The 18,263-nt window shown below is 45.1% G+C and overlaps 1 protein-coding gene across 1 annotated transcript; it reads left to right on the top strand.

Moving 5' to 3' along the window:
- The first annotated feature begins 4,879 nt into the window (after positions 1-4,879).
- LOC148147379 (uncharacterized) lies at positions 4,880-10,447 on the top strand. The gene is made up of 3 exons (XM_087995571.1): positions 4,880-4,964; positions 8,869-9,318; positions 10,299-10,447. Exons 1-3 carry the CDS (start codon positions 4,880-4,882, stop codon positions 10,445-10,447), a joined length of 684 nt encoding a protein of 227 aa, XP_087851697.1.
- Positions 10,448-18,263: the final 7,816 nt, after the last annotated feature.

Here is an 18,263-nt window from a genome sequence, read left to right as displayed (position 1 = left end):
CTTGCTAATTTTAGTTGGAGGAGAACCATGACAAATACCTCCCTAGTTTCTAATAGGTACAAACATCCACAGGGCTCCCTGCCTTTGAAATGTTCGAGCTCAGTGTTAATTTCCAGCTCCTTCTCCATTATTTACTTTGGATCCATTAGTCCAACACAAGGGCAGGTTGCAATCTGAATCTGACACATTCGAGTCTGAGTCCCAGTCAAGGGAGGAGCAGCTGAGTCACTTTCCCACTGCCCACCTCACAGTGTTTAATCTTCTCATGGATGGGACACAAACAACTCAGAACAGTCAGACTTTGTGTTTCTGATGGAGGTGGAGGATGGGCACAGGTATCTCACCCCATCCAATGTCAGTAATGGATGTTGGTCATTACATTATTTCCCTCGATCCTTGGCCTCCTCCTTCCTCATCTTCAGGATTATTTCCAGTCCATCCCTGACCCTGCTCAGTGAATTGGAGTGAGTTTACACAGCTGTATTTTCTCATCTGTGTCCTCTTCTCCCCAACAATCGATTTCTCCACCCACTCCAAATTACTGCCTTCCCTCCTCCCTCAAAGTATCCTGTGATAAACTTTGGGATGTTTCATTGCTAAAGGTGCTATCTAAATACATGTTGTTGTTGTAGTGTTGCCAGCTCCCCATGCTGTTGCCCATGCACTGTACCAGGTTGTACATTCTCTTGTTGCTGTTCCTGTTGTCAGCAGCAGCAAAGCATCCGATCTCTGCCTTGGACAGTACGCAATATGGAGCAAACAGATGGAAAAAAACTTGTCTCATTGATTGTAGCTCAGGGTGACCACTCTCTCAGTCAGAGTCATACTTTGTGCCCTGGGAATTAAAGATAATCAGGTGGCTGTTTGTTGAAATATTCTTTTCATGAAGATTTATATCCACATTGTTTTTGGGTAAACTGCACATTATTTCTGTGTCCAATGCTTTCCTCCTCCACACAGGACATTCACTGACTGGAATCTCCTCTGAGACTGCCCCAACATTGAAGCTTGGCCCAAGTGTAACTGACTGCATGAGTTCCCTCAGTGATCGATAACATCAGAAGATGGTGCTGCCTTTGACATATTTGGATTCACCTCTTACTTGGCTCAACATTCCCTTATTTTTTTTTGAACCATCAATGGATAACATTTCCTGCAGGCCTGTGTCCAGCTCAATGTTAGGGATGGCACGGTGGCTCAGTGGTTAGCACTGCTCCCTCATACCACCAGGGACCCAGGTTTGATTCCAGCCTCAGGTGCCTGTCGGTGTGGTATTTGCCCATTCTCCCCGTACCTGTGTGGGTTTCCTCATATAATCCAAAGGAGTTCAGGTTGGGTGAGTTGGCCATGCTAAATTCCCCATAGTGTTCAGGTATGTGTTAGTTTGAGGTAAATGTGGTGGAATGGATTTGAGTAGGATACTGTTTGGAGGCCAGTGTGGACCTGTTGGGCTGAAGGGCCTGTTTCCACACAGAAAGGATTCTATGAATGTTAATGCCACATTTTTCCATATTTCCATGTTTACGAGACTGGTGCACACAGAGCTCAGCTCCGATTGTTCCAGGAAATCAATAACGCTGGTTATCAATGCAAAAGTACCTGCACAGGCAAATTTCTAGCACATATAGAACTCCCACATTGTGTGTCAGTTTCTCAATGTCCAGGACCCGCAGGCCACAGGTAAGGAGCTGGTATTACTTTATTTATGCTTTTAATCAGAATATGTTTACTATTTAAGTCCAGGTTGACAAAGTCGAATATGAAATGTAAACCTGCTTGTTTTAATATATTGTCATTACCCGAGTCTTCCTGAATGATAATACATGTTGTGTGAGGAATGCTCAGGGCAATTGTAAATTTTTCTGTTTTTAGCAAATTTCTGAACATAAATGTATTGATACAATCGAGGTTTTATAATGGAAGGCGGAGAACATTCTGTGTGAAGTATTTTGTGACCCTCTGTCTGTGCACTGTTTCATGGACCTTTGCACAAACTGTTCCTGAATTTCCTAGTCTGTTATTGTCCCTCACGGTTCCTTCCAACACTGACCCTGCCAGGGTTAGTGGGACCTACAGGAGGGTATCACATTGGTGAGGGTGGGATTGGTGCACAACTTTGGGTGTAACTCTGGAACCTGCCGTCCCTGTGTTTTCAGAAGCTCCTACACTGCCCTGTGTAAGATTTGGAACGAGGACTGTATGAACACAGTAATACTCCTTCTACTCTCTGTGGGTGTCGATATGACTCACTCACACAGTCATCCAGTCTGTACAAAGGCTGGGTCTTGGTTCCAGATCAGGATGACTTTCTGAAGAACAGAAATTCCTATCCCCTGTCCATCATAAGTTCTGAGTCACTGTGTGAACTTTCCAAGACAGTGAGAAAGCAGTATCATTGGAATTAGAATTGCAGGGTCACAGTTTTGTTTAGTGGACGGCTGACTAGACTGATATTTGTGTCTCACAATGATGAGGGTCCTGAGTACACCCCAATGTGAGTGATTTAGGGCAGAGGGCAGTGGATGCTTCTTCCACAGATCTAGAGGCTGTGGTGTGAACATGAAGTGAATGCAGTCTAACTGTCCGTGTTGCTGAGGTCTCACATGGATTCACCATTACATTTTGACCTCTCCATTGAATACTATGTTGTCAGGGGGATCTATCTGGCCCACTGCCCAAATTCAGACAAACATCAGTCAGGCCATTTTTCTCTTGACCATGCAGTGCTGCTCATGGAGCTGCTGGTTTTACACACTGTACTTTAACCCCAGTATCCCCAAGAAGATATTGGTGTAAGGGGAACATGTCAGTAATTCTGGTGTCATCTGTGAGGTGGTCAGTGCAATTTTAACATTGAATGTGTGTGTAAAGCCCACCCTCCATATTGGACAATTAGCTCCTGACTGGCAGCAGCTGTAGATTTTGTTTTCATTTTGCTGCTTATGCAGATTATTCCTGATGTTTATCATTTGTTGAATCAACAAGTTATTTCCATGACCTACTTAGCCTATTTGATGAGTATTTTAATTGAGGTGTGGTAGAGACAGGGGCTGTAGAATTCCACTCCAGCCCATTCCTGTCAGGGCAGATGTGTGGACATGTTCTGGGTGAGCTGGAAATATACAGCAGATTCTGACATGAAAACAGCCTCTTTGGCTGATTTAGTCCATCTCCTGCCAACGTGGAGACCATGGGTCCAGTCAATGCCCTCTCCTAATCACTCCGAGCTGGTGGACAAGGAGACAACACCCAACAAGGTCATTTAAACAGACAGCCATCCAATGGCCACTCAGCACTCAGGTGCTTTGACTGAGTTTTGTTGTTGCAAAGTTTGCGGATGCCCTGTAGTAACCTTTAAACGTGAAGGTCTAGCTGAACGATGGGTGAACCAAACACTTTACCGGCCCCCTGTTGATTGTGCAGTCTGATTCAGGGCTGGGCTGCACACTGACATTATTGAAGTGAGGAGACAGTGTGTAGTTTGCATGCTGCCTGTCTCAATGAGAACAAATGTAGACTCATCATAAATTGTAATTCCTGTTTTCTACAATGGAAGTTTCCTCACTGGAAGTTTTCATCCACAGTCAGTTATTTCGTTGAAGCCGTACTCTGTGTTCATCCTGACAGATTCGTACCTGAGGGACATTAACAATATCTCCCTGGAAATACCATTTCCGATTGAGCAGTTTGGGTTTCTCTAGCCTTTCCATGTTTGAAACAGGGATCAGTCTTCATATTATTAATATACTCCTTTTGAATATTGTTTAATGAATGAATGTATATGTTTTTGGTGACAAGATGCGAACTCAGAAATCCAAGAAAGATGAGACCAGTGTATTATAAAACCCTCACTTTAAACTTTTAAACAGTTACATTCTTATGTCTGACCATTCTGTGCTGTATTGAGTAATTATTTTCATATTGTTCAGACCATTGAAATTGGTTTGTTCAGTATCATTCTGAAACCCCTTACTAAATGCTCCATCCCAGTTCAGTTCTTCCATTACACACCTTTTTATCTATTGTTCATTCCTTTACAGAATGCTTGTGATGTCGACAGCATTGACATTAGTGGGATTAACAGTAACTGGTGTCACAATGAGGCAGCTGGTCTTGCTGGGTTAAACTTTCACCAATATACCATCCCCACTCCTTAACTAAAAACCCTCAGCGTTAACCCCAACTCCCAAACCCCAGCCCAAAACCCAATTTACATCAGTCATCCTGATTTCCAACTTGAACACCTAATCTGAACTAATAACCTCTGACCCTATCCCCAGTTTATCACTTGAACCACTTCAAATCTTCCCCCAAACCTATAAACCATACGTTTCCAGTAGCGGGTCTATTGGTTATGGTCTGAATAACCATGTGTGTTTTCAATTGATTATTCATCTATTTGCCCATTAATTTTGGCTGGTCTGATTCCTGCCCTAAATATCCTGCAGTGGTGTAATTTGATTCACTCTTTTTCATGATGTATGGTCCTGAATGATTCAAAACATGAGGAGAATGAAGATTGGGGTCTCTGGTCTCCTCAGACCATGAACTAACAAGGACAGATGAGCTGCCCTCAGCCTCTATCAGTCCCTGTTTCACTTGGTCACTCACAGCTGAGTCCCAGCAGCCTGACAACTCCATCTGAGGTTTTCTCTCCAACAAAATCTCAATAATTTCCCCCAAAATTCACCGATCACGGTGATTTCAAATGGGAGCTACATCCTGTCAATTGGTGTCACTGGGTGTTGGGACAATGACAGGTCATCATTTAACTCCATGTAATTTTGCATGTTTTGGATGTAACCATCATTTGTGTGATCCTCACCCTGTGCTCTCATATTCACAATGTTGATTTTCCAGAGGAGGAACCCAGTGGAAGATGCCTCTCAAAATCAGCTCCTTTCACAGACTGATCAACTGTCACTGCCTTCTGTTATGTTTCTTCAGCTTTCACATTGGGAAAGGTAATTCATTTCTCAGCACTTCCTTTGTTTGACTTCTTTTAAATTTCCCAGTTTATTTTCCATGCTGTACGAGGCTGGTGATCCAATGGGATGGATTATGTATCTCAGTGTGAACATTGGTCCCAGTGTTAATGTGATTTCTGTACATTTCCCATCATTGACTGTTGAAAAGAGAGACAGAAAATTAACACGATACAAACAGAGTTCGTCGAAGGTAAAGTAACAAATAAAGACAATTGTAGAGATAAAGTTATCACACAAATGCTGCTGACAGAACATAGAATAGTCCAGCACAGTTCAGGCCATTCGGCCCTCAATGTTGTCCCAGTCTTTTATCCTCCTCTAAGATCAGACTAACCGATTCACCCTTCCTTGTACGATCTTCCATGTGCCGATCCAAGATTCACTTAAATGTCCGTAATGTATCTGACTCTACTACCACTGCTGGCAGTGCATTCCACATACCCCGCCGCCAACCCACTCTCTGAGTAAAGAACCTACCTCTGATATCTCCCCTAAATCTTCCATCAATTACCTTAAAATTATGCCCCTTCATGATAGACATTCTGCCATGGGAAAAACTCTCTGGCAATCCACTCAATCTATGCCTCTGAACATCTTATACACCTCTATCAAGTCACCTCTCATCCTTCTTCGCTCCAATAAGAACAACCCTAGCTCCTTTCTTCAGATGTCATGCCCTCCAGTCCAGGTAATGTCCTAGTAAATCTCCTCTGCACCTTCTTGAAAGCTTTCCAATAATGAGGCAACTAGAACGGAACACAACATTTCAGGGCTCTGTAGAGCTGCAGCATAACCTCGCAGCTTGAAAACTCAATCCCCCTGCTCATGAAAGCTAACACTCCATACACCTTCTTAACAACCCTGTCAACCTGGGTGGCAACTTTGAGGGATCTATGGACATGGAACCCAATATCCCTCTGTTCCTCCACACTGCCAAGAATCATGCCTTGAATCCTGTATTCAGCATTCAAATTCAACTTTCCAATGAGAACAGCTTCACACTTTTCCAGGTGGAACGCCATCTGCCACTTATCAGCCCAGTTCTGCATCCTGTCAATGTCCTGTTGCAACCTACAACAGCCCTCTGCACTATCCACAACTCCACCAATCTTTGTGTCATCAACAAACTTACTAATCCATCTTTCCACTTCTTCATCCTACTCATTTATAAACACCACAAAGAGCAGAGGTCCCAGACCTGTTCCCAGCAGAACACCACTGTTCACCAAGCTACAAGCGAATACTTTCCATCAACCATCACTCTCTGTCTTCTATGGGCCAGCTAATTCTGTATTCAGACAGACAGTTTCCCTGTATCCCATGCCTCCTTACTTTCTGTATGAGCCTACCATGGGGAATCTTATCAATTGCCTTACTAAAATCCATGTACACCACATCCACTGCTCTACCTTCATCAACATGTTTTGTCATATCGTCAAAGAATTCAATAAAGTTTGTGAGGCATGACCTGCCCCTCACAAACCATGCTGACTATTTCTATTCAAACTATGGTTTTCCAAGTAATCAGAAAATCTGTCTCTCAGAATCTTCTCCAGTACTTGCCCATCAGCATCATAAGACTGCTTGGGGACTGAGTGTAATTCCCAGGATTATCTCTATTTCATTTCTTGAACAAAGGAAAAATGTTTGCCACCCTCCAATCAACTGGCACTATTCCAGTGGACAGTGAGAATGCAATGATCATTGCCAAAGGTGCAGCAATCTCTTCCCTCACTTCCTGTAGTAACCTTGGATATATTCTGCCTGGCCCACGGGATTTATCTATCTTTATGCTTTTCAAAATTTTCAGAACATCCTCCTTCCCAAAATCAAACTGTTTGAGCATATCAGTCTGTTTCACGCTGTCCTCATGAATGTCAAGGTCTCTCGCAGTAGGTAATCCTGAGGGAAAGTATTCATTAAGGACCTCCCCTATTTCCTCCTATTCCAGGCGCAAGTTCCCTTACTATCCCTGATCGGCCCCACCCTCCCTCCTGCCATCCCTTTTACATAATGATAATGACAAAAATGGGTGATCAAATTTTAACCTCTAACATCAGATTGTTGTACCTGAGACCTTTCAGAGAGTAACACGGTTGCCAAAAAGGGAAAACATGGATCTAAAATGGCTGCAGGGGCCACCTGCCCAAAGGTTGAGCAAGATTCATGAGACCCATTTGTATGAAACAATCTATCTACGGTGAAATTACCATTTTATTTGAAGAAATGTAATGAGTAACCATTAAGATATTTTCTCCCCCAAATTAGTACAGTTGTGTGTGTTGCTTTAATATTTTGGGAGATGCAAGAGTTACCAATCAATCAGACAACTTGAAAAAACAAAGTATTGCGACTCTGGAATACACACTGAACTGTATTTCAACAGCTGCTTTTCAGCATCAGGACTGAGAGAATGAAAAGTGAATTTGTGTAGCAAGAGCTGGAATTCTCTCTCCCTCTTTCTGTTTCTAACATTATCTCAGAAACAGCACCCAGTGAAAAAGTAAATTTGAGAAACAACTGTTCACCAAGAATTCAAAGATCTACAGATTCTGAACTGTTGAGGATAAAAGTCACTAAACTCTGATTTCAGGTTAAGAAATAACACCCCAAGGTGTCTAAAGGCCACATAAACATTATTCTCACTGCCTCTACCACTGTCTATTTTGAACTTCCTACCTCTGTGTTTGTGTGCGTCTGTTCATTTTAATCATTGGTTCTTGAATCAAGTGAGTCATAAAAGTCCTCTTTTCATTCAAGAAAGGCTTGAAAATGGGCTCTTGCATTGTGTAGTGAACTTGGTTGAAGTTGAAAGATCATCACTGTATGCTGAACAAAATAAATAAAATGTTTTTGCAGCTGACTAATAGGAGTGAGAAAACAGGGAGCTGGTTCCCTTCACACACTTAGTTACAACAAGTTCAAAAACTGAATATAAAATTGGAAAAATACATTTATCCTCCTGAATCCTGAAACTTCCTCCAGTCAAAGTCCAATAAGCTCTCCAGCAGCGAAGTATTCAGTTTGGTGAAAGGCCTCCTCAGTGAGCAGGATGTGACATGAGATTCTGTTCCTGACCTTCTTCCTTGCTGACAGGCTCAGGCTGAGGAAGGGAACAGACACGGCAGGAGGAGGGAATATTGTGAACTCTCTGAACATTTGATCCCCTTTCAGTGCAAAATCTCAGGCAAGCTCATTTCATCAAAGTTACAGATTAAACTCACAGTGTCACTTTGCTGTTCGGTTCTATCTATTGCCTTTACATTTCCTGATCCCTTTTCCAGGGTTCTGTTTTGGAAGAGCTATAACTTCCTCTATCTCAGTGTTGGCAAGATTAAAGCCTTTGACTGTGGCTTTATTTTATCACACAACTTGATAAGTTGATGGAGGATTGAGGAAATAGGTCAAACAGTTGTATATTTTCATGTGTATACAAGGACAGCGAGTCTGATCATCATAAAATGTAAAATCACCTCTCCTGAGTTACAGCCAAATCCCAGCTTTATACAACATATTACAACATTATTTATGACACAGACACTGTCGATTCTTCACCCAGTTCTTGACTCCATCCTTATATAATTCTGACCAGCAAAATGTTTTAATATTTTAGCCTGTGTTTTACAAATACTATTGAGACCTTACAACGGCATCAACGTTTTGTTTGAGAACACTCTTGTGAAGGGCCTTGGACCATTTTATTCCTCTAAAGGTGCTATGAAAAGAAAAGTTGTTGTTGTTGCTGATTATCAATTCCTGATTATGCAATTAGTGTGGGATTTCCCTCAATTTTCCAGCAAAGTCACAGTATTGATTTAAAAAGCTTCTGAGAAAATTTCTCAGGTGTTGATTAATGCTTACCTTGTGATTGTATTTGCAGCAATAGTTGGTGCTGAGTTTACAGTTTGTGGATACCTGAACAGTCACATTAATACATCTCATCACTACATTGGCCCAGACCCATGTTCATTGAAAGTGTCTGTAAAGGAAACAGGCTTAGAAATAGAAGCTCATCTCATTGGGAATGGTTCATCTTCCTGGACACAAGATCCTGCAGCACCTACACCTGCAGCTTCATCAGAAATCTGCATCACCTGGAAAGGATCCATTGGCCAACTCTACATAACCCGTGGTGATATTGGAAAGTCGTATCCAACTGCCATGTCCACTGGAGGGAAATTTTGTCAACATTTCACTCTCACCAATAGCAGTTCACACAAGAGTTCACCGTTGCTGAGAGACATTATTTACATAAATCAGTCAGACTTCAGTCCAGTTCACATGGAAAATGCTTCTTATTTGGAATTTACTGGATCTGAAGGAGCATGTGGTGAGTAGAATAATAACTGACACATTGTGAATCACAGATATGTGACTTTATGACTCTATTTCTCACAGATAAAGAATAAAATAGAAACATAGGCCCAGGCTTTCTCTGTTTCTCCTACAACCACAGGATGAGGAAAGTGTGAGTGCGGGGTGTGTGCTGCTCCCTGTCTTCAGAGATGTCCCCAGTCAATGGGGAGGGGGAGATGGGAGGCCTGGGCTATATTATGGAGCACCAGATCAACACTAAAAACAACACCTTGATTCTGTCAATAATGTTAATTGTACATCGCAACACAATTAATTTCATGACCTGCTTAATGAAAAGCATCGATGGCTTTAAACCCAGGTTGTGGAATATGCATTTCTTTAAGCTTTAGAGTATATTTCTCACAGGTAAACTACTCCCAGTATTACAGGAATATTAGTTCCTGTCCAGCTAGATTTGGCAATGTCTGTTCTAACCAGATTCAATTGTAATCTAATAAAACTGAAAGGTTTTTGGTGAATTAGATGATTGATAATAATCACAGCAGATGTGAAGTTTTCAGCAATTTATCAGGATCCACATTAAGAGTTTAATGTTCCCGATGCTCTATCAGGACCACAAGTGATTTACTTTCCCAGTCCCAAGCTTCCTTTCTCCTTTCCTTGTATTGTTCCTGTTTCTGATGCAGTGCCTTTCACTCGGGAGAAAGATCTGGCTGGACCTCATTGAGTTGCCACGTACATGCAGTTTCCCTCTCCCCAGATACTGCAGGCCTGCTGGGTAGTTCCAGCATTTCCTGTTAGTGTTTCACAATTTTAATTGTGCTGTTCAGGATAAAGTTCTAGACTAAGATGGAGATGTGTGTACAGAAAGTCTTTTTAACATTACACTGCAATTTGCAAGCACATGTACATAACATATCAAATTTCGAAATATTTTCCTGATATTGAAATGTTGAGATTCCCTCTTCTTTCTAACGGTATCTTTCCTATTAGAATCACCATTGGCTGATTGCTTATATCAGAAAAACAAATTGACTGACCTCACAAGGAAAGGACAATTGAAAGTAAATGATGCTCGCTGTGCAATGTTACTGACCAACAGAATCCTGGGGCAATGTGATGGGAACATTTCAGTCGGGTAAGTGTGAACAACTTGAAGTTGACAACAATGTTTAAAAGTTGATGTGGTGAAGGGGCACATTTTGGACGTATTTTATCCAAGGATTAAACAGATTCACTGCCAGGTTTCGGTTCCTTCCTGCTTCAGTAACGTGTCTGTGAGGAGTGTTCGCCTAGTTTGAAGGTTTCTGATAAGTGAATAAAATCTCCTGTGTAATGCAAAGCTGCTATTTTTCACCTTCAATGTTTTGCTTGTCATTAAAACCCCTCAAAGAATGTGAAATATTAAAATGCATTGTGATGTGTGCTTAGTTCAAATGTTTTATTTCAAGTTCATAGACCCAGTAAAAATGAGCCTGAACACTGTATTCTGCCATTTCGTTCAAACTGACACATTTTGCGCTGACTTGGAGGCTCTGTGGCCTGCATTACTTTTTAGCAGCAGAGGGAGAGGCAGGCAGCGTGCCATGGTTGGGAGCACTGAGCAGTCAAGGGGCTGGACATGTTGTTGTTGTACAGCACTGGGCTCTGTCAATGTCACACCGAGAGCTTGTGGCAGCAGCTTATGTGGCAACACATTGCATGGGCTTCAAGCAAATGGCTCTGTCTAAAGGTCAAAGGGACCAGTCCTTAGTGGAGTGAAGGGGACTATGTGTCAAGGAACTCATCTAATCCCAGTCCAGGGGCTTGGCCACAGTCTTCCAGAATGTGGGGATCTCTGCAGTCCAGGGACCTGGCCAGGAACAGCCCTGAGGTAACGTTCAAGCAGGTTGGAGATCACAGGTACATCAGCTGGGGTGCTGTGGGGACACCGGTCTTTGGGCTGGCTCTCATTTGAGGCTGGCCTGCCCAAGTTACTCTGGAGACTCAGACATGGTCCGAGCTGGAGGTTTGGGTATTAATGGTCAGGGGCTTTTCAGGGTCCTTTCCATGGAGTCCTGGGGAAAGCAGGAAACTCAGGTCTGAGGATCAGGTTCATTGGATTGGGTTGATGAGGAAATGGTGGGAGTGAAAGGAGGAAATTCAAGATGGAAGGCTGGGATTTCCTGGAGCATGGGATGGGACAGAATGCTAAGGGAGGGATGGTTCTCACAAGGTGCTTCCACTTTGGCCACAACATGGAGGAGGTGTAAGGCCAACGTGGGCATCGCAATTCACAGAACCATGGACTCTGAGGGTAAAGTGGGAACATTGATGGTTATATAAAGGGGAAGGATAGAAATGGTGGAGGCTGACAGGTCACTGAAGATGCAAGGACAGCAACAGGAAAGGGAGCATGAAGCAAAGGGAAGATCATCATTCATCTCGGGTAAAGACTGCTCATCACTCACAAGGACACTCAACTGAAATCGTCATATATGAGTATTGCATCATTAACATCCCAGTGAAGCAGTCTGGGAAGGATGTCCCACAGTCAGCATCCCAGTGAAGCAGTCTGGGAAGGATGTCCCACAGTCAGCATCACAGTGAAGCAGTCTGGGAAGGGTGTCCCACAGTCAGCATCACGGTGAAGCAGTCTGGGAAGGGTGTCCCACAGTCAGCATCACAGTGAAGCAGTCTGGGAAGGATGTCCCACAGTCAGCATCACAGCGAAGCAGTCTGGGAAGGGTGTCCCACAGACAGCATCACAGTGAAGCAGTCTGGGAAGGGTGTCCCACAGTCAGCATCACGGTGAAGCACTCTGGGAAGGGTGTGCCACAGTCAGCATCACGGTGAAGCAGTCTGGGAAGGGTGTCCCACAGTCAGCATCACGGTGAAGCACTGTGGGAAGGGTGTCCCACAGTCAGCATCATGGTGAAGCACTCTGGGAAGGGTGTCCCACAGTCAGCATCACTATGAAGTGCTCTGGGAAGGGTGTCCCACAGTCAGCATCATAGTGAGGCACTCTGGGAAGAATCAAATAGTCATGTGGGGCAAGAAGATTTACTGAGTTAGGTTAGGTGAGCGTTTAATTTATTTTTATCACTTAACGTCTTTATTTTGGGTTTATAGTTTACAAGTGCTGTGGCCCAGAGAAGAAGAACCTGGAAAAAATCAACGTTATTGATTTTATAGACGATCTGAGGGTCTAATTGAGCAGAAAGTCATGGGAGTAGATCTCAATGCCGTGGTGTGCCCCTCCTGCTCTGTGGGGAAAGTGGGACCAGAACATGTGCAGGAAGTGGCTCCAGCTGCAGCTACAGGAAGGGAGCCTGGGTTTCAGAGCTGGAGCAGAGACTGGGGACACTGTGGAGCATCTGGGAGGCTGAGGGTATCGAGGATAACACGTACAGGGAGATGGTCACATCACAGGCTAAGACTCCAAAGTGAGAAAGTGAATAGTTGATCACCTGGCCGAGTCACAGAACGATGCAGCAAGTGCAGGAATCCCCTGTGGCTATCCCCCTGCAAAACAGATAGACCCACAATGGATCCTGCTGGGGGTAATGGCCTCTGAGAAGAATGTAATGACCCTAAAATCTGTTGCACCGTGGTTGGCTCTGCTGTATTGGAGAGGAGGAACAGTTTGGAGTGGAAGGGTGAACAGCCAATGGTTGTAGACTGCACAGGTATCAAATTCATGGCTTAAAAAAAGGAATGAGGTCCTACAAGCAGAATATTGGGATACGTTTTCAGATGTTTCATCACCGTACTGGGTAACATCATCAGTGGATGGTATGGGGCTGTCCCTTCCTGCCTAATGCCACTCAGCTTGGGGAAATAATGGCCCGTTGTCTGTGACCAACATTCCCTCGAGTCCATGCATTGTAGAAGATGCTTGCACCTTTCCAATCGTTTTCCCCGTGTTGAACAAATGGATTCTGTGCAGATCCAACCACTTTAAATGAGCATCCACAATGACTGAAAACACGGAGTGTGTGAAAGGACTGGCGTTGTAGACATGTGACTGAGTTCAGGGTTTACCCAGTCATTCCCACAAATGTTGGGGAGCTGCTGGTGGTAATTTGTGTCCTCGTTGGCACTCTGGGCACTGCCCCACCAATGCAGCTATGTCATCATCCAATCCTGGCCACCAGATGTAACTTCTCACTAACATCTTCATTATGGAATCCCCTGGATGACCCCGGTGGAGTTCAGCCAGTATCTGTCAATGACCTTTCCTCAGGACAATCACTCTTGCTCTCCATAACAATATGCCACCCTTTATGGTGATCTGGTCTCACTGAGTCCAGAAAGGTCTCAATTCTGGTGATGGTTTCTTTCCTCTCTCACCACCAGCTGTATTTGTTTTGCCAGGACGGGATGTTTTTGTGGCGACAATCTGATATTTTCAGTGGTGACCAGAAGGGTGTCCAGAAAGTTTAAAACCAGAACAGACTCTTCTTGTGGTGGAATCACTGGCCAGTGGGAGGCGCCTCATGGCATCTGCATTTCCCACTTGGCCTCCCGGACAGGGGTCCAACTTGTCACTGTCTGCCTCAGAATAAGGGCCCACCACTGTATTCATCCTGAAGCTCTGGGCGGCATGGCCCAGTCCTCGTTAAGTAGCCCTAGCAGGGGATTGTGGTCTGTTCCTATTACAAATGTACACATGGAAAGGCACAGGTGGAACTTTCTCACATCAAAGGTGACCGCAAAACCTTCCTTCTCTATCTGGGCATATCTTCGTTCAGCATTAGCCAAAATCCAGGAAGCATGCACTATCGGGCGTTCCTCTCCATTGGCCCTCCAGTGAGCCAACCCTACCCTGATACCCCACAGGGAGGTATCACACATCAGCACCATATCTCGCTTGGGATTGCAGTGAGCAAATACCTGAGACAATGACAGCTGCTTTTCTACTTCCCTAAAGGCTACATCTGAGCTCCAAGGCCATTCCCAAGGCTGACCCTTTTTCAATAGAAGATGGAAGGATGCCAGAATGGAGGCCAGCTTGTGGATGAAGGTTCTGGAATAATCCACCAACCCAAGGAAAGACTTATGCTCCGGTACAGATGAAGGAGCCTCGGGATCTTTTTTCAATGAATCTCAACCAGTTCTGTCCTATCAAGCTTGGGCCTGGGCCTTTTACTACAATCAGTGGGAACTGACCCAGCTCCTTCTCAGAAAAGACCGGAACTGAAGTTGTACCCTCAATCTGGAAAGGCTCCCCAGTATAGGCTCTCAGTCTGGCCGAGGTCTTACACAGACTTAAGGGTTAGAGTCCAGAGGGAATTTTGGTAAAGACTGGTTCCACAATCACTGATACAGCCGCGCTGGTATGGACCTCCATTGGAACTGGGTGACCATTTAACCAGACCTTTATTTTGATTGGTTCTGATTTGGAGATGATGGAGCATTTTAACTGTTCCTAACCAGCTGTCGGTGAACTTTCCAGTGTGTGCACTCTCCTGGATAACGGCCTGTGAGTTCTTATTCAATTCAGGCCAAGTGGGACCCCTTTGCCGTCTCGGGTCCACATACTGGCTGTGACTACAATGGTCTGCCAGGCCGGATCAAGAAGAAAACTTTAACTGGTTGTCCGAGGCTTGGCTTTGTTTTGGGGTTTTGCTGTGGGCTGTCCAAGGGTCCCTCTGTTCAGGATATGTCCTGACTGAGGCTGTGCAATGGCCTTCCCTCATGTGGTGTTCCCAAGCTCAGTCGGACTGGTGAGGCTGTCCACTTCCACCAACATACCCTGTAACTCCAGCTCCACTTGCTGCATTTTCCAACCACAAAGCCAGTTGTAGTGCCTGTTTGAAGTCCTGTTGGGCTTCAGCTAGTCAGTGCTTTTGCATGGTCACCTCATAAAGCCCACACACCAAACGGTGTCTCAGCATCTCACTGAGGGTTAAACCAAAATCATATTCCTCTGTCAGTTGTCTTAACCTCATCCAGGCCCTGATACGGATTTCCCTGAAAGGTTCTCACATTGTCGAGAAATACCGATGGTGTCTCAGAATGAGAGCAGGCTTGGGTCTGTAACAAACCTTCACTAAATCCATCAGCTCTTGAAATGTTTTAGTGTCTGGTGCTGCAAGGAAACTCAGGCTCCTAATAACCAAAAAGGTTGTGAGGCCACGCGCTGTCAGGAGAATTACTCATTGCTTGTTATCTGCTCTAATGTCATTTGCTGGAAAAAATACTGCATTTTTCCACATTCTGGGCCCAGTCTTCGACGGCAGGATTGAATGAGTCAAGCTTCCCAAATAGCAGCACGAAACCAGAAATGTTGACCCCATCTCAAAGACACCTGTTGCAAGTGGATCTCTTCAGGAACGTGCTTTTTTCTCATCATGACAGAAATAACTCACTGAAAGCTGATATCCCATCACCAAGTCACCCTTTATTTACACCAGCGTAGTCTATAACACTGACCCAGCGAGCTCAGGGCTGGCTCCTGGAGGGAGCAGAACCCCTGACACTCCAGTTTATATCTGTCAGCCAAGGCTCCCTGATTGGACCAAGTTAACAGCCCCAATCAGAGAACCCATATTCTCTGAGATCTACCTGACTGACCTTGTATCAGTCACTACAGTGTTCAGTAACTGCATCTCACGCTGGGTAAGCCATTGAGCCACTGCCTTTAGGAAGTCTGACAATACTCTTGTCTCCCAGTTTAATCTTACCTCATGGTTCTTCAGATTCATCTGAGAAGGACCTGAGAAGAGACTGATGCCCCCATTGAAGCTGCTATGTGTGAGCTGGTGGTGATGTGGTTTCTTTGGGGCTTAACAGAAACGTGGATCAGACACCTTAGCAATTATTACAGTATGTTTATTATCAGACTGAATTTGGCAGTAAGGGATCAGAGCAGCACACATAGTGATGACATCATGATAAAGGCTGATGGGTTCTGATGCAGAGTCACTGGACTCGGAACATTCATTCTCCTTTCTCCCCACAGATACCAGACCTGCTGAGTTTCACCAGCAATTACTGTTTTTGGTTCATGACATAGACTGAAGTGTAATAAATAAGTTAATATTGACCCTAATGTGTGAATCCCTGTTTCTTATCCAGTCCAGAGCTAACTGTCTGTGCATTTTCCAGCCTGGAGTCTGATCTACGTAAGGTCCTGATGGATATGGATTTTCCAATGGACAGTGAAACCTTTGTACTTCCAAATGTTAAGGCTGCTGTGATCAAAGTGGATGTGAAAGGTGTTTTAGCATTTACAGTTACTGCCACTTTCTCATGGGTAAGTGTTTTCACAATGCAGTAATTAATAAGGGTGCAGTAAGGAAATGTGACATTGTCTGACTTGATAATATTTGAGTATTAAATACCCCCCGGAGTAAGGATCACACAAATATTTAACTGCAACAGTTCAATAGAATCAGATCGTTTCTAACTGGATAATCTGAACAATGACCAAGGGGGAAAGTCTCAGCTTTGTAGTGTTGCTTGTGATGAGACTACATGAGCCCTGTGCCCCCCTGGAGATGGGTGCTGTGGTGCCAGCTGTTTCCAGTATACCCCACATGGTACAGCCTCTTGAGAAGGTGCTCCCTGAGCCCTGTGTGTGGCTGGAACCAGGTGATGAGCTGCTATCCTGGTTTTACACAGCAGCCTCCCTGCCTGATGTAATACTGAATTCCCCAACTTGGACCACCCAGGGCCAAGCAACAAACATGTGCATCACAGAATCTTTATTCAGGAACATAACCAGTGACATGGACAAATGGGAACTGACCATCCTTGTGCAGTGCCCGAGGGCCTGTCCTGGTGTTCCTGTGCAGCTTTACCCCGTTGGTTACTGCATGGTTAGTGGAAGGCAGCTGACTTCCAATGGGGGAGACTGCAGGTGGCTTTTGCAGGATTTCCTGGGGAGACCCTGGGCCTGGCTTCGGACTGCACCATCTCACAACAGACAGCAGCTGTCTGGACTGACAGAGTAAGGGACAACAGCAAGGGGACTGGTGGAGTGGCCACAGTGAGAGCACAAATGCTGTCGCCCTGAGAGAGGGCAGCAGGTTGATGCCCCATGGTACCTCTGCCAGTCCCCCAGGCAGCATCCCCAGATCCCTAGTGATCTGTTGGAGGACGAGCTGCTGGCCTGCCCCAAGACCCTGCAAACCCCTTTGCCCACTGGGATCCACAGTCATGTTCACAGCGGGTCTGAGCCTGCATGGGACCAAGCACGACCTCAGTCTGAACTCACACTGCAGCATTGAGGGGTTTCTTAGCTTCTGTCTGTGCTTCAGCAGAGGCTGAGACAGTGAGCACAGATACTGGATCACTGCCCTGTCAGCTGCTGCAGTCAAGGAGCTGGCTCCCACTGCCACAGGGGAAATGATGGGATCCAAGCTCTGTGCAGTGCCCTCTGACACATTGGGACTGAGCTTCTCCATACCCTTTGATAGGCTGTCTGACATGGCCTGCTAATGTACCAAGCATCTCAGTGTGCATTCCCATCAACCTCCTTCTGTAGGCCTCCCATTAATGTCCCCATCTGTGTTCCCTGCAGCAGAACCTGCCCTCCATGGAGTTGGCACACTAGGTACCCATTTCCCCTGGCAGCTCACCTGTGAGATCACGTTACAATGCCCCCTCACCAGTGACCTGGGTTTGAACATCCGCCTCCTCATGGCTGTGAGGAGGGCCCCAGCCGGCACTTCCTGGGAATCTGAAAGCAGCCAATCAGAACGGGAGGGTTGGGATGTTGGAGGGAGAGGCAGAGGAAAGCACCAGATCCATGGTCCCACAGTCTGCAGCTTTCATTTGATTCCCCATCTCAGGGTGAAAGTGAGGAGGGGATTGAGAGCAGCAGGGGCAGTTACTCACCGTCATCCTTAATGTCCCCCATGAAGCCATGGGCTCTGTTCCAGCTGTCCCCATGATTCTCAGCATATTCCCAGAGGTCCCTCTGTGAATGAAATGGTCCTGTCCCCACTGATTCTGTCGGCCCTGTAGCTC

The sequence above is a fragment of the Chiloscyllium plagiosum genome, unplaced genomic scaffold (genome assembly GCF_037043375.1).
Source record: "Chiloscyllium plagiosum isolate Xiang-an unplaced genomic scaffold, Cpla_swu_hap1 HiC_scaffold_17, whole genome shotgun sequence".
NCBI classification, from domain to species: Eukaryota; Metazoa; Chordata; class Chondrichthyes; order Orectolobiformes; family Hemiscylliidae; genus Chiloscyllium; species Chiloscyllium plagiosum.
The sequence above is the reverse complement of the archived record's forward strand: the minus strand, read 5'-3'. Positions and strand labels throughout refer to the sequence as shown.

Excerpts from the sequence above, each read along its gene's own strand:
- LOC148147379 (XM_087995571.1), top strand. The coding sequence starts at position 4,880 with ATGCCTCTCAAAATCAGCTCCTTTCACAGACTGATCAACTGTCACTGC. Across the intron at positions 4,965-8,868 it reads CAGCTTTCACATTGGGAAAG|CAATAGTTGGTGCTGAGTTT; the intron begins GTAATTCATTTC and ends TTGTATTTGCAG. Across the intron at positions 9,319-10,298 it reads TGGATCTGAAGGAGCATGTG|AATCACCATTGGCTGATTGC; the intron begins GTGAGTAGAATA and ends CTTTCCTATTAG.